General features: G+C 39.5%; 2 protein-coding genes across 2 annotated transcripts in view; one reads left to right on the top strand and one right to left on the bottom strand.

Moving 5' to 3' along the window:
• The window catches only part of Kpna1 (karyopherin subunit alpha 1), a 596,817-nt gene that overhangs the window by 290,574 nt on the left and 291,079 nt on the right, over nt 1–15,164 (top strand). The window lies entirely within an intron of this gene.
• Nucleotides 1–15,164, bottom strand: part of Slc49a4 (solute carrier family 49 member 4) — a 67,902-nt gene that overhangs the window by 29,287 nt on the left and 23,451 nt on the right. The window contains exon 4 of the mRNA XM_048346775.1: nt 11,855–11,984. Within this exon, the coding sequence (XP_048202732.1) occupies nt 11,855–11,984 (130 nt within the window). The remainder of the gene's footprint in view (nt 1–11,854; nt 11,985–15,164) is intronic.

Raw genomic sequence — 15,164 nt, 5'->3', positions numbered from 1 at the left:
AAGCATGCCTATAAAAGGACAAGAGGTAGAATTTGTGATGATGGAAATATTGTACATATCCTGATCATCAGTATCTATTTTTTGGTTGAAATATTCTACTACTTTTGTAATATGCCACCACTGGTGGAAACAGTTCAAGTTTTTATTTCTCACATTGAAAGTATATCTAGTTATCTTAAGTTGAAAATTTTAGTTTTAAAAACAAATTTAATGAAAATTAATACCACAGCTCGCAAGATAAACAGAAAGCCCACAGACTGGGAGAAGATCTTTACCGGCCATTCAACGGAGAAAGGCCTCATATCTAAAATATATGCAGAACTAAAAAAATTACCTTCCTCCAAAACAAAACCGCAAAGAACCAATAGCCCCCTCATCAAGTGGGCTAAAGACTTACAAAGAGACTTCTCTGATGAGGAAATGAGAATGGCCAAGAGTCATATGAAAAAGTGCTCTACATCACTGGCCATAAAAGAAATGCAAATCAAAACAACATTGAGATTCCATCTCACCCCAGTAAGAATGTCATATATGAAGAAAACTAACAATAACAATTGTTGGAGGGGATGTGGCCAAAAGGGAACCCTACTTCATTGTTGGTGGGAATGTAAACTGGTTAAGCCACTCTGGCAAGCAGTATGGAGATTCCTCAGAAGGCTAAATGTAGAATTCCCCTATGACCCAGCAACCCCACTTTTGGGTATCTATCCAAAAGACCACAAACAAAATCACAGTAAAGCCACCAGCACAACAATGTTCATCTCAGCGCAATATAGCGAGAATCTGGAACCAACCCAGATGCCCCTCAGTAGACGAATGGATCAGGAAAATGTGGTACATATACACAATGGAATTTTATGCCTCTATCAGAAAGAATGACATTGCCCCATTTGTAAGGAAATGGAAGGACTTGGAAAAAATTATACTAAGTGAAGTGAGCCAGACCCAAAGAAACATGGACTCTATGGTCTCCCTTATTGGGAATAATTAGCACAGGTTTAGGCAAGTCACAGCAGAGGATCACAAGAGCCCAATAGCTATACCCTTATGATCACTTAAGATGATGCTAAGTGAAATGAACTCCATGTTATGGAGACAATTGTTATATCACAGTTGTAACTACTTTCAACGTCCCATGTGTATCTGTAGCTTCTATTATTGATGATGTTCCTGTATCACCTTCCTGTGGTTGTATCTACACTATCTCTGTAATCTTATCTGAGTATATTGGAAACCGTGTATACGGGTATTAGAACTAGGAAATTGAAAGGGAATACCAAAATTGAGAGACACAGGGTAAAAAAAGAGAAACAACAACAAAAGCAATACTTGCAAAACTGTTTGGTGTAAGTGAACTGAACACCTCAGGAGGGGAAAGGGTAAGGGGGAGGGGGGAGGGGGGAATGAGGGACAAGGTAACAAACAGTACAAGAAATGTATCCAGTGCCTAACGTACGAAAATTAATACCACTCAGAAGCTATATGAAAAACTAGAAAGTATTTAGGAATAAACTATAAAGGTCAGAGAGCCTCTATGTGGAAAAAAGCAATCTTTAACTTAATTAAGGGCACAGAGTCTATCTAAATACATTGGGACTCAGTTTGTGATATTAAGTTAACCCAAACTAGGTGAATATACAAATTTAATGCAATCACAACTTAAACTTCAGCTATGTTTTTCCTAGCAACTCATGAAATAAGCTCCAAAAATTAAATGGAATAAAAGAACTTAAAATCACTAAGTCATCCTTAAAAAAAAAGTGAAGCCCTTATCTTTAATATGGCATGGCCATATTTCTTATAAAACAAACAAACAAACAAACAAACAAATAAATAAATAAAACAAAACAGTGTGGTAAAAGCTCAAGAACAAAAAGAACAGCTGGGCTCATGCATGTAATCCTAGCTATTCAGACGGCTGAGATCTGAGGATCACAGTTCAAAGCCAGCCCAGGTAGAAAAGCTCTTGAGACACTTATTTCCAATTAACCAGCAAAATCTGGAAGTGGAGCCATGGCTAAGTGGTAGAGTGATATCCTTGAGCAAAACAGTTCAGAGTCAGTACCCAACCCCTGAGTTCAAGCCCTAGGACTGGTAACAAAAAACAAACAAACAAACAAAAAACACAACCACAACCACAACAACAAAAAAACCAGTAGAGAAGATTAGATAGCTAGATAGCTAGGACACAGAAATCCAATATATGATAGACAACACTATACATAAAGTGCTAAGGATGTTTAGTAAACCAGCTTATATTTTGGAGGAAAAAAAAACCAACCCTGTGCAATTGGTATAGAGCATATTTTTTAGAGCATATTTTAAGATAGATCCTCAGTGGGATGATAACCAGTAAGTTCCCCATTGCCCCTCCCCGCAATGGGAGACCAGCTCTAGCAGAGACACAAACCCTACAAAGAAGCTAGAGCTCCCTCCCTCCCCCTCCCTGCCCTGAGGGAACAAAGGAGCCCCATATCTGGTGGCTCTAGGACCCTACAGACTCAGGGAGGACACGGGAGCTTGCAGAGGCAGAGCAGCTCCCAACAAAGTGACCGGGAAACACCTTAGTCAGGCATCCACCCCAAAGTCCCAGCTGGGGAGCCTGAACCTGTCCGCACCAGCCCCACGCCCCCCCCCCCCCACCGCAGCAGGGGCCCGGGGACTGGTAGGCCTTGGAACACCACCTGAGGCACGCTGGTCCGTGTGGACTTTTTGAACAACAGTCACAGGCTTACTGGTGTGCAATACCAGCCCAGCAGGGACACCTGGGCCTAACCACACGCCCTTCTCACAGCAGAGGCGCAGAGAGTCTGTGGGCACCAACCCGCACTGAGACACTTGAACTTGCTGGGGTCCACGCATACCGACCCCCACAGCAGACTCGCGAGAGGGCACAGCACCCTCCAACAACTCAGGGCAGCACGCCCCCAAAGGAAACACTAGAACGTACTTGCATATGCCCCCTGGAGGGCCGGCGTGGGTCAATGTGCTAGCCCTCCAGCAGGAGGATCTCCTGCCCAACCCCCCGCGGGAGCGCGCAAGCGGGAAAGCTGCTCCCTCAGCAGCAACACCCACTCTGATAGGCGCACTCCACACAGATGGGCAGGGCTCCCCCAGCGGCAGCGCCTGCTCTGATAGGCACACTCCGTTCAGGTGGGCAGGGCCCCCCAGCAGCAGTACCCGCTCTGATAGGCACACTCCGCACAGGTGGGCGGGCCACCCCTCAACAGCAACACCTGCTCCGATAGGAGCACTCCGCACAGGTGGGCGAGCCGCCTCTCAGCGGCAATTCTCAATCTGAGAGGTGAGCTCCTTTGACCACGGTACCTAGTGGGAAAAGAATCAAAGAGGAGAAAAGTCTCCACGCCACGCTGAATCAGCGACCCGCAAACCCCCATCAGAGGTACACTAGGCTCAGCACAACACAGCGGCAGGGCACAGTCCTACAGAGAAAGACACAGAACCTACCCACCCCCCAAGTGCATGAGGGTGACCACCGCGGCAACAACCAAGATGGTCACGTTCACCCATTGGGCAGTAAGGTTCACCAGCCAAATTCAAACCCAGAGCCAGGACAAAAACAAGTCTCCATTGACGGACCAGTGGGCCCCAGCACAAAGCCAAGCCAAGGTCGCCACCTACAGATCTCCAGATGTGCAAATCACAAAGAAATATTACAAATTTCATGAAAGGTCAAGCCAACTCGCCAGCTCCAAAAAGTAGTACGACCGAAGAGGAGATGGAGAATAAAAAAAACAAATGAGACTAAGATAGAAGAAATGATCGAAAGCCTCAGGACCGAATTCAGAAAACAGATACAGGAGCTAGAATGGAAGTCTCGAAAAATCTACAGCAAATCAAGAAAGAAATGGAAGCAAAAATGGATACAGTGCAATCCTCCATTAAAGAAGACCTTAACATCATGAGAAACGAAATGCATGAAAAAATAGATTCAAAATACAACTCTTTAAAAGTAGAAATAACTACGGTGAGAGCTGATCTGGCAACCATAAACGGCTCGCTGTCATCTATAAACACCGCACTCGAAGCCACATCACAAAGAATTGATCATATCGAATCCCAAATCTCTCTTTTGGACATCGATGCAGCTGAAAAGGACCAGAAAATTACCACACTCCAAGAAACGGTTAAACTCCAGGGCAGACTAATCCAGGAGCTAGTGGACAAAGACAAGAGATATAATCTGCGTATAATTGGAGTAGATGAAGGAGCTGAATACCAGAGCAAAGGGCTACAACATATTTTCAATAGAGTCATTGCAGAAAACTTCCCCAATCTCACAAGGGACCTCACCCAAGTAACCGAAGCCTATAGGAAGCCTGGCAGACCAGACCCTAGAAAATCCTCTTCCAGGCACATAATAATCAAGACTTCAGATCTCAAGAATAAAGAGCAAATTTTGAGTGTAGCCAAAACGAAGAAAAAGCTATATTACAATGGAAAAAGGATCAGAATCACAGCAGACCTCTCCACACAAACCTAAAACGCACGAAGAGCGTGGAAGAACACAATCCAGTCTTCCAGGCCAACAACTGCCAAGACAGAATTAGATATCCAGGAAAACTAGAATTCACCTTCAAGGGAAAAACCAAATCTTTCCATAGCAAAGAGGATCTAAAGGAGTATGTGAATAAAAAAACCAGCCTTACAGTGAATTCTAAGAGGGGAACCCCACCCAACAGAAAATGTACAGGACCCCCAGACAGAAACAGAAAGAAACTACAATAGCCAGAGCCCAACAAGAAGAGCAGCTCAATAAAGACAAGAAAAAAAGGAGAGGAAAAACAGCCTAACAGGAATATGGAAGAGAAAAAAACACTCTAATCCATGATCTCTTTGAATATAAATGGTATAAACTCTCCGATAAAGAGGAGCAGACTGACAGAGTGGATCCGTAAACAAAAAGTTGCCACCTGCTGTCTTCAAGAGACCCATCTGACAACAAGGGACAAAAACAGGCTCTGAATGAAAGGATGGAGCAAGAGCTTTCAAGCAAACGCACCTACCAAAACGGCAGGAGTAGCCATCCTGATCTCAGACAAGCTGGACTGCTCATTAAAATCAACTCAAAAAGACAAAGAAAGGCACTACATTTTAATACAAGGAAAAATCCAGAATCAAGACATCACAGTGATAAATTTATACTCAACGAACAAAATAGGCCCTACATATGTCAAGCAAATTCACACAGAACTACAGAACAAGATAGACCCAAACACAATCACAGTGGGAGACTTTAATACTCCACTCTCTCCAAGAGACAGATCCAACACCCAGAGGATTAACAAGGAAGCTGAAGACCTAAGTAACACCATATCCCAAATGGATCTGTACAGAGTCTTTCACCCTACAGAGACCCAATACATATTCTTCTCAGCAGCCCATGGAACATACTCCAAAATAGATCATGTCATAGCCCACACAAAGAACCTCAGCAAATACAAAAGTATTGATGTCATCCCATGTATTATATCTGACCACAGTGGAATCAAGGTAACCCTCAATAACAAAGGATACCACAGAGGCTATACAAATACTTGGAGACTAAACCCCTCACTGTTATCTAACACTTGAGTCACAGACTAAATTAAGGATAAAATTAACAAATTCATAAGCCACAACGACAATGAAAATACATCACAAAGAAACCTATGGGATACAGCTAAGGCAGTACTGAGGGGCAAGATCAATCATTGCCCTCAGCACTTACATTAAAAGAATGGAAGCAGAGCAGGTGAATAACCTCACGATGAAACTAAAACATCTGGAGAAACAAGAAATAATCAAATCTAAAATGACGGGGAGATCACAAAGATTAAAGAAGAGATAAATCTGATTGAAAATAGAAAGATCATTCAACAATTAAATAAAACTAAAAGCTGGTTCTTTGAGAAAATAAATAAAATTGACAGACCCCTCGCAAGACTTACAAAAAAAAGAAGAGAATAGACTCACATATGTAAAATCAGGGACTCCACCGGAAAAATTACAACAAATACACACGATATTCAAACAACCATAAGGAACTATTTCCAGACTCTACTCACTAGAAAACAACAATTTTACAGAAATGTATCAATTCTTAGAGAAGTATACACTGCCCAAATTGAATCAAGAAGAAATAAATCAACTAAATAAACCAATAACTTACAGTGAGAAACAGGGGGTAATCAAGAGCCTCCCAACAAAGAAAAGCCCAGGCCCAGATGGATTCACCAATGAATTCTATAAAACCTTTAGTGAGGAGCTAATACCAATACTCCTCAAACTCTTCCGTGAAATAGAAACAGAGGGAGAAATCCCAAACTCATTCTATGAAGCTAATTTGATAATCATCCCCAAACCAGGCAAAGACCCAACAAAGAAAGAGAACTACAGACCAATATCACTAATGAACACAGATGCAAAGCTCCTCAATAAAATGTTAGCTAACAGGATCCAGAAACTGATCAAGAAAATTATACATCATGACCAAGTAGGCTTCATCCCACAGACACAAGGATGGTTCAACATCCATAAATCTAATAATGTAATTCACCACGTAAAAAGAACTAAAATCAAGAATCACATTGTTATCTCAGTCGATGCCCAAAAAGCCTTTGACAAAATACAACATCCATGGCTCATTAAAAGCTCTGGAGAGAACAGGAATACATGGAACATTCCTTAAAACATTAAAAGCCATATACAACAGACCAACTGCTAATATCGTATGAAATGGAGAGCAACGAAAATCATTCCCCCTAAACTCAGGAAGAAGGATGCCCACTCTCCCCACTTCTTTTTTTTTTTTTTTTACCAGTCCTAGGCCGTGAACTCAGGGCCTGAGCAGTGTCCCTGGCTTCCTTTTTGCTCAAGGCTAACACTCTGCCACTGGAGCTACAGCACCACTTCTGGCCATTTTATGTATATGTGGTGCTGAGGAATCAAACCCAGGGCCTCATGTATATGAGGCAAGCACTCTTGCCACTAGGCCATATTCCCAGCCCCTCCCCACTTCTTTTCAACATAGTGCTGGAATCCCTAGCCATAGCAATAAGGCAAGAGGGGGACATCAAAGGGATCCACATCGGTAAAGAAGAAATTAAACTATCCCTATTCACAGATGACATGATCTTATATCTGAAGGACCCAAAAAACTCAGTCCCCAAACTCCTACACCTAATAAACCATTTTGGCAAAGTAGCAGGATATAAAATCAATCCACAAAAGTCAGCAGCTTTTCTGTACACCAGCAATGTACAAGCAGAAAAGGAACCTATGGAAATAATACCATTTACATTAGCTAAAAAAAGAATAAATTACCTAGGGATCAACCTAACCAAAGACGTGAAGGACCTATTTAATGAGATCTATAAAAATCTAAAAAGGGAAATCAAAGAGGACACAAGGAGATGGAAAGACCTCCCATGCTCATGGGTAGGCAGAATCAATATAGTGAAAATGGCCATATTGCCCAAATAGTTAAACAAATTCAATGTAATCCCCATCAAGATCCCAGCTACATTCTTCACTGAAATAGAGAAAGCAACCCATAAATTCATATGGAACAGCAAAAGACCTAGAATAGCCAAAGCAATTCTAGGCAAAAAAAGCAGTGCAGGGGGTACCACAATACCAGACTTCAAGCTCTATTATAGAGCCATCATAACAAAAACAGCCTGGTATTGGTATAAAAACAGACCTGAAGACCAATGGAATAGAATTGAAGACCCAGAAATACAACCGCACTCTCAAAGTCAGCTGATATTCGACAAAGGAGCTAAAAACATACAATGGAAAAAACATAGCCTCTTCAACTACTAGTACTGGGAAAACTGGGCAGCCATATGTAGAAAACTCAAAGGAGACCCTAGTCTATAACCATGCACCAAGATTAACTAAAAATGGATCAAGGACCTCAAGATCAGACCTTAATCCTTGACACTACTGAAGGACAGAGTAGGAAAGACACTAGAACTTATAGGCACAGGAAGAAACTTCCTGAATAGAGTCCCAGGGGCAAAACAGATAGGGGAGAGACTTAACAAATGGGACTATTACAAAATAAAGTTTCTGCACAGGTAAAGACATAGCCACCAAACTAGAAAGATAGCCAACCATATGGGAAAGGATCTTTACCAGCACAGCAACAGACAAAGGCCTAATATCCGTCATCTACAGAGAACTCAAAAAATTAAGCCCCTCCAAGCCCAATAAACCAGTTAGGAAATGGGCAAAGGAGCTAAAGAGAGACTTCACAAGAGAAGAGATAAAAATGGCAAAGAAACATTTGAGGAAATGTTCAACATCCCTGGCAGTAAAGGAAATGCAAATAAAAACAACCCTGAGATACCACCTCACTCCAGTTAGAATGGCCTATACTCTGAACTCAGGCAACAACAAATGCTGGAGGGGGTGCGGGGAAAGAGGAACCCTTCTCCATTGTTGGTGGGAGTGCAAACTTTGGATAACAGTATGGAGGTTTCTCAAAAAGTTCAATATAGACCTACCCTATGACCCAGCCATACCACTCCTAGGCATCTATCCTGAACAATAGGTCCCAAGATATAAAAAAAAAATCTGCACTTCCATGTTTATCGCTGCACAATTTACAATAGCCAAAATATGGAAACAACCCAGATGCCCCTCCACAGATGAATGGATCCAAAAAATATGGTACCTATACACAATGGAATACTACATAGCGATTAGAAATGGTGAAATATTGTTATTCGCAGGGAAATGGTCAGAACTTGAACAAATAATGTTGAATGAGACAAGCCTAGAACACAGAAAACAAAGATGCATGATCTCCTTGATATATGATTGTTAAGGTGGGGGGAGGGGGAGACAGTAGAGACCAGATCTGCAAAACCAAAAACTTCTTGTCAAATGGTATTTCCCACAGGTTTGGGTCAGCGACCCTACATTATGTAACTAAAACCAAACAACTACTCAACATATAAAGGTCAAAAATAGACCTGTCAGTGGATCACAATAGCTATGTACGTATGTTCATATAAGACAAGGATAAGCAAACTCTATTGTTGACATTACATTTAAAGTCTTAGGTGAATTTCCTTTGGCGTAGGCCACGTGGCTACTGTATATGTTTCTGGTACACTGTGTAATGTATATATGTCTACCTGATCTAGGTAAGGGAAAGAAAAACAGGGTGTAAGATATCACAAGAAATGTACACACTGCCCTATTATGTAACTGTACCCCTTTTGCACAACACCTTGTCAAAAATTTTTTAAATTAATAAATACAAAACAAAAAATTCTTATTGTACCCCAAAATAAGAAATTTATTTTGTGATCTACCCATATTCATGTACATAATCACACACACACACGATGAACCAAAAGTCTCTCCCAAATATGCATCCCCAGTACATGAGATATCATTTTCTGTTCCATTTTATTTAATCTATCCTACTTTGTTTTTATCCTTTAAAGAAAAATCGTGGACAACAACTAATATTACGCACTATGTGAATTGTTGCTTATGTAACTCAAGAATAGGATTTTTAATTATACTTAATATATGATATTATGAATATAAATATAAATTCTATCTTTTTTGGCAGATATAAAAAGCCACTTTAGCAAGGGCAGTGTGGTAGATATTCCTGCTTTGTAGTATACACATCAGAGCAGGTATTCCCTAGAGCTATAATCTGCTGGTCTCTTCCTGGTTGATGTGAACTCATGTGGTTTTAATTATATCTTTCTACATACTGATAGAATGATGTCATTTGTTTACTTGAAGTTTTTGTGTAGATAAGAGATTAGAATGAAAGAGGCAGCTGCAAATTTTTTTTTTTTTTTGGCCAGTCCTGGGCCTTGGACTCAGGGCCTGAGCACTGTCCCTGGCTTCTTCCCGCTCAAGGCTAGCACTCTGCCACTTGAGCCACAGCGCCACTTCTGGCCGTTTTCTGTATATGTGGTGCTGGGGAATCGAACCTAGGGCCTCGTGTATCCGAGGCAGGCACTCTTGCCACTAGGCTATATCCCCAGCCCAGGCAGCTGCAAATTTCAAATGAACAATTGCAAGCACCGACAGCAGAACAAAACAGAATGCCTGTGTGGGAAAAAAATTCGGTTATGTAAACAAATAAGCAGTAAGAAACATTTCCAGCAGATTTACAGTGAATATTATAAGATGTTTCTTCTCAATAGTCATAAAGAATAAAAAAGTAAGCTTCTGGGAATCAGACTTAAATGTCTGACAAACATCTTAAAACAATGTTTTTCTTAGTTGGCTATGGAGCTTGAACTGTGGGCCTGGGCGCTGTCAATAAGCTCTTTAGCTCAAGTCTAGTGCTCTACCACTTTGAGTCACAGGGCCACTTCCAGTTTTATGGTGGTTAATTGGAGATAAGTCTCATGAACATTCCTGTCCAGGCTGGCTTTGAACTTTGATCCTCAGATCTCAGCCTTCTGAGTAGCTAGGATTACAGGCATTAGCCACCTATAACCAGCTAAAATAACTTTTAATACACTTGAATTTAGGACTTTGGCTAAGTATAAGATGGTTTGGATTCTTGCACAAAAAGAAAACCATTTTTAGGTGAAGAGATGGAAATAAATGGTTACATTAGCTACTGAAATTTTGTTAAAAATGAGGAAAAACTAAAAACTATATTCTACAGAAGTATAGATCTTCAAGTATACCTGAGACAATTGCCTTTTCCTTTAAAGTCAAATGTCTGTCCATTCAAAACTTGAAAATGCATTATTTATTTTTAATTTTAAATAAATAGTATAATGTGAAAATATCATTCAATGAATACTTTTCAACTTCAAATTTAATGAGATTTAAATATGTTCCAGGGAAAATTTCCAGGGAAAATTTAGTGTTCAAATTGAAATGTGCTGTAAAGGTATGAGACATGGGGTATCAAAGATTTATACAAAATATAAGAATGTAAAATACTCATTTTAATATTGACATCATGTTAAGATATTTTAGACATATTATGTTGTATAAAATGTACTACTATGTTTAATTTGTTTCTTTTCATCTTTCTTAATGAGGCTACTAAAACAGATTATACATGTAGCTTGAATTATATTCCTATTAGACAAGATTCCCAGATAATACAAAGACATAGTTCTTTACTATAAGAAATTTAACATTTGGGAGGAAGATAAGAAAAAAAAAACCAATTAGGAGGAACAATATATAATAACTAAAAGTAATAAATACTTATTACAACTAAGTGGGAAAAATTTAACAGATAAGTTCAAGTGGTCCAAATGGACAACATCATCAGTAGTGATTTTATCTGTCTCCAAAGAATTAAGTTTAGTACTGGCACTGGAGCCTTTAAAGGTAGAATTTCATAACTATACATAAATTAAACCAAAAAATAAAATAATTAAATTTCTCAAAGTATGACCCTATCATACATGAGGCAATTTTAGGTGATACATAATAATATTTTATTCAGCTTATACTGACTGCCCCTTGTTTATTTTCATGTTCATTAACAAATACACACTAATAAAACAATCTGTATAAATACATATCTAATTTTATAGACATGTTTGTGTGACATATTTCTAGAAAAATCTGTAAGGAAAACAAGAGATTTGATTTTTAAAATATTAACTAAATAATAGTACAGGTGGTATGTGGCTAATACACCATCCACATCATACTTTTGTTTGAGGTGATTTTTTAAGATACATTTTTCATAGGACATAAAAATATTTACTTAGTATTTTATCAACCAGTTACAGCTTGATTAATGACTGATAAAAATTATTTCAAATTATCTTTTTAAAATGTGGAATTATTTTGAATAAAGTCACAACTTCTCAACAAACCTACATGTATTTACCTTAATAATCTACAAAAGCTGCGCCGGTAACTCAGCCGCTGGCTTGCTGCAGCAACACTGGGAGGAAGAGGAGGCCGGGGTGGGAAATAAGCTAGTGTAGCAGAGAAAATTAAGCAGACAACTCCAAATTCTGAAATCAAAACAAAAGTAAAATGTGAACTACATATAGAAAAAGTTAGTAAAGACATGTTTACTGGGTGTAAGTAAATCTTACAATATAAAAAGATATACAAAAACACAGTGCCTAGCCAGTGAGAAGACATGAAGGCCATAGACAGAAATCACGCGATAGGCAAGGCACACAAGGGCAGAATGAATGAGGATGTGTGGACAACCATTATTCTGTGCAGAAAACATTAAAATCCAACAGTGCTTTACTGTACAGAAGATTTTTGAAACAGAGCTAAGACTCCTATTTAATAAAGAACAGAACTTAGGAAGAAAGTCCATGAGGGGAAATTGGTAGAATTTATTTGATCAAGGGTAGGATTTCTGAAGCATAGGTAGGACAGATCTAATCTACTGAGCATTACAGGAAAGTTCAACAGGACAAGAGAACATCCAAAAATAAGCAACCAAGAGACAAAAATTTAAACATAAGACTAGCTAATGTAGAACAGTAAACAACCAAAAGAAAATGAACACCCAAGCAATCTAAGTTTGGCCCCCTTACAGAGAGAAAAATTTCCAAGTCTTCATCCTCCTTTCCACAGTGCTGGCACCTGGAAGTTCCAGCTTTTGTTGACTATGCTCAATGGGCAAAAAAAGCACAGTACTCACTAAAATCAGGAAACTCGAACCCCTTACTCCTTTTGGACCAATAAAGAGATTAGACTCAGTGATATCTATATGTCCTTTCTGCTACACAATTCTAGTTCTAAGCATATATACTTAGTGGAATAACATTTGTATGAGACATTTAATAGATTTTTTGGTGGGGCGGTAGTCATTGGGTTTGAACTTGGGGCCTGAGTGCTGTCCTTGAGTTCTTTTGCTCAAGACTAGTGTTCTATCACTTTGAGCCACAGCTCCACATCTGATTTTCTGGTGGTTAACTGGAGATAAAGAGTGTCATAGGCTTTCCTGCATAGGCTAGCTTCAAACTGTGATCTTCAGATCTCAGCCTCCTGAGTAGATAGGATTATAGACATGAGCCACCAGTGCCTGGCTTCATAGATTGTTTTATGTAATTCAACTAGGAATTATAGATTTCTAATATTGACAGACAAGATTATTAATTTTCCCACATGCATACTGGCCATTTACATTTCTTCTGTTTTTTTCCTTGGTCATATTTCTTGGCTACCTTTCTAAAGGCATTTTTGTGAGCAGCTCTGTGAAATATGCAAACTAGAAAGCAAAATCCTACGCAAGAGTACAGAAATGGAAGGATAAAGGGAAAACAACTGCAGCAGTGGTACTCACTAGACACTATGTTGAAAATGAATTATACAACTTGTGTGTGGGGATGGGATGGAAAAATGGGAGAAAGTGAGGAAAGGGATGAAATTGTACAAAACGAAATGTACTCATTCTCTGTCTTATGTATATCTAACCCCTCTGTATAGCACCTTTATAATAACAATAAAATTAAAATTAAAAAAAAGCTTCTTAGGCTCTGTGATAGGTAGCTTTGCTTTTCCAATGCTCTCCAACTATGATGTTCAACTGTGTATACTACTCTTCTCTTGGAATGTGCACTGCACATTCTCTTCCTCTAATGTATCACAAGTAAGGGGTTATTTTGTTATTTTTATGGTTAAATAAACTGACTTCCACCTTGTTAGCAACAGAAAAAAGATGATCCAAATACTCTGTAACATTTACATACATGTGAGACAATTGCCATAATTTTCTGATCATTTCAAAAAAGAAATCCTATACCCATCACTCTCAAATTTCCCAGTCCTAGATAATCACTATATTACTTTCAGTCTCTGTGAATTTGGGTATTAGAACATTTCAAATTTTATAGACTATGTAGTCTCCTGTGACTGACTTCTTTCACTTAGCATGTTTGCGAGGGTTCTCCTGCTGGAGCCTGTATCAGGATGTTACTTACTGTCAGTACCATGCTTTGTTATAAGTTTGGGAACTGAGAAGTATGAGTTCTTAATTGTCTCCTTCTAAAAAATTATTGTTCTTCAAGACTGTTGTGGTTATTCCTAACTACATGGAAGTCATGAGCCAGGTAGGTGCATGTTATGTGCCTAATAATGCCTTGAAGAGGGGGCTGGGCATATGGCCTAGTGGCAAGAGAGCTTGCCTCGTATACATGAGGCCTTGGGTTCGATTCCCCAGCACCACATATACAGAAAACGGCCAGAAGTGGCGCTGTGGCTCAAGTGGCAGAGTGCTAGCCTTGAGCAAAAAGGAAGCCAGGGACTGTGCTCAGGCCCTGAGTCCAAGGCCCAGGACTGGCAAAAAAAAAAAATAATAATAATAATAATGCCTTGAAGAGACACAGTCATCCTTTAGGTTTTCAGTAAGATGATTGATATTACCAATGCAAAGTTTAAAAGTTAAGCCTCACCTACTTCCTGTTTTATTTACTTATTTTTATGTTTCAACTTTTTTCTTTAAAAGCACTGGGTTGTCCATATAGTTAAAGGAAGTTAAATGCTTTATGTGCTGCCCCTGCCCTTGCTCTTAGTTTTATTTTCTCTATACCACTTCTTGAAATGTGGATTTCATCATACAACTTTCTGACCTTTTCAACTTCCCCAGAGTGGTGAACTTCAAGCCTTCATCTTTGCTCAGGAGATCGGCATGGCCTGGCTTCCACTCTGGCTTTGCCCATCACTATGCTCACCAGATCTAAGGCACTCTGGGCTTCAGCAGCTTGGATTGCCAGGTTCTAGCCCTTTACTGGCTTTTTCTCTGTGGCTCTATTTTATTCTCTGCCAACTGTTTTTGGCTAACTCTCCCATCTCTCAGGTTCTGAGATGCTGCATCTTCAAGGAGCTTTGCTTCAAAACAAAATCTGGACTAAGTGGTCCTCAAAGGAGCTTTCAGAGCAACTTGAAATGGTTAGTATGGCACCACCCCCACGCGCTGTTTTATCACTGTTTTCTTTTTTTTAAGCCTGTCTGCATACTTCAGGACACTTCAAGTTGTGTTGGAGCAAGAACCATGTCCACATCAGTGTCAAGCTCAGTGACAATTACAGAAAGCTCAAAGTACGTTCATAAGTGAACAAGTAACTACCAACATCCAAACACACATACTTACACCACCATACGTACACATATGAAATTACAGGTTCTGGACATATCAAGTTTTCTTATACCTTTCCTCTCTTTGCACTGAT

The sequence above is a fragment of the Perognathus longimembris genome, chromosome 5, assembly GCF_023159225.1.
Source record: "Perognathus longimembris pacificus isolate PPM17 chromosome 5, ASM2315922v1, whole genome shotgun sequence".
NCBI classification, from domain to species: domain Eukaryota; kingdom Metazoa; phylum Chordata; class Mammalia; order Rodentia; family Heteromyidae; genus Perognathus; species Perognathus longimembris.
The sequence above is the reverse complement of the archived record's forward strand: the minus strand, read 5'-3'. Positions and strand labels throughout refer to the sequence as shown.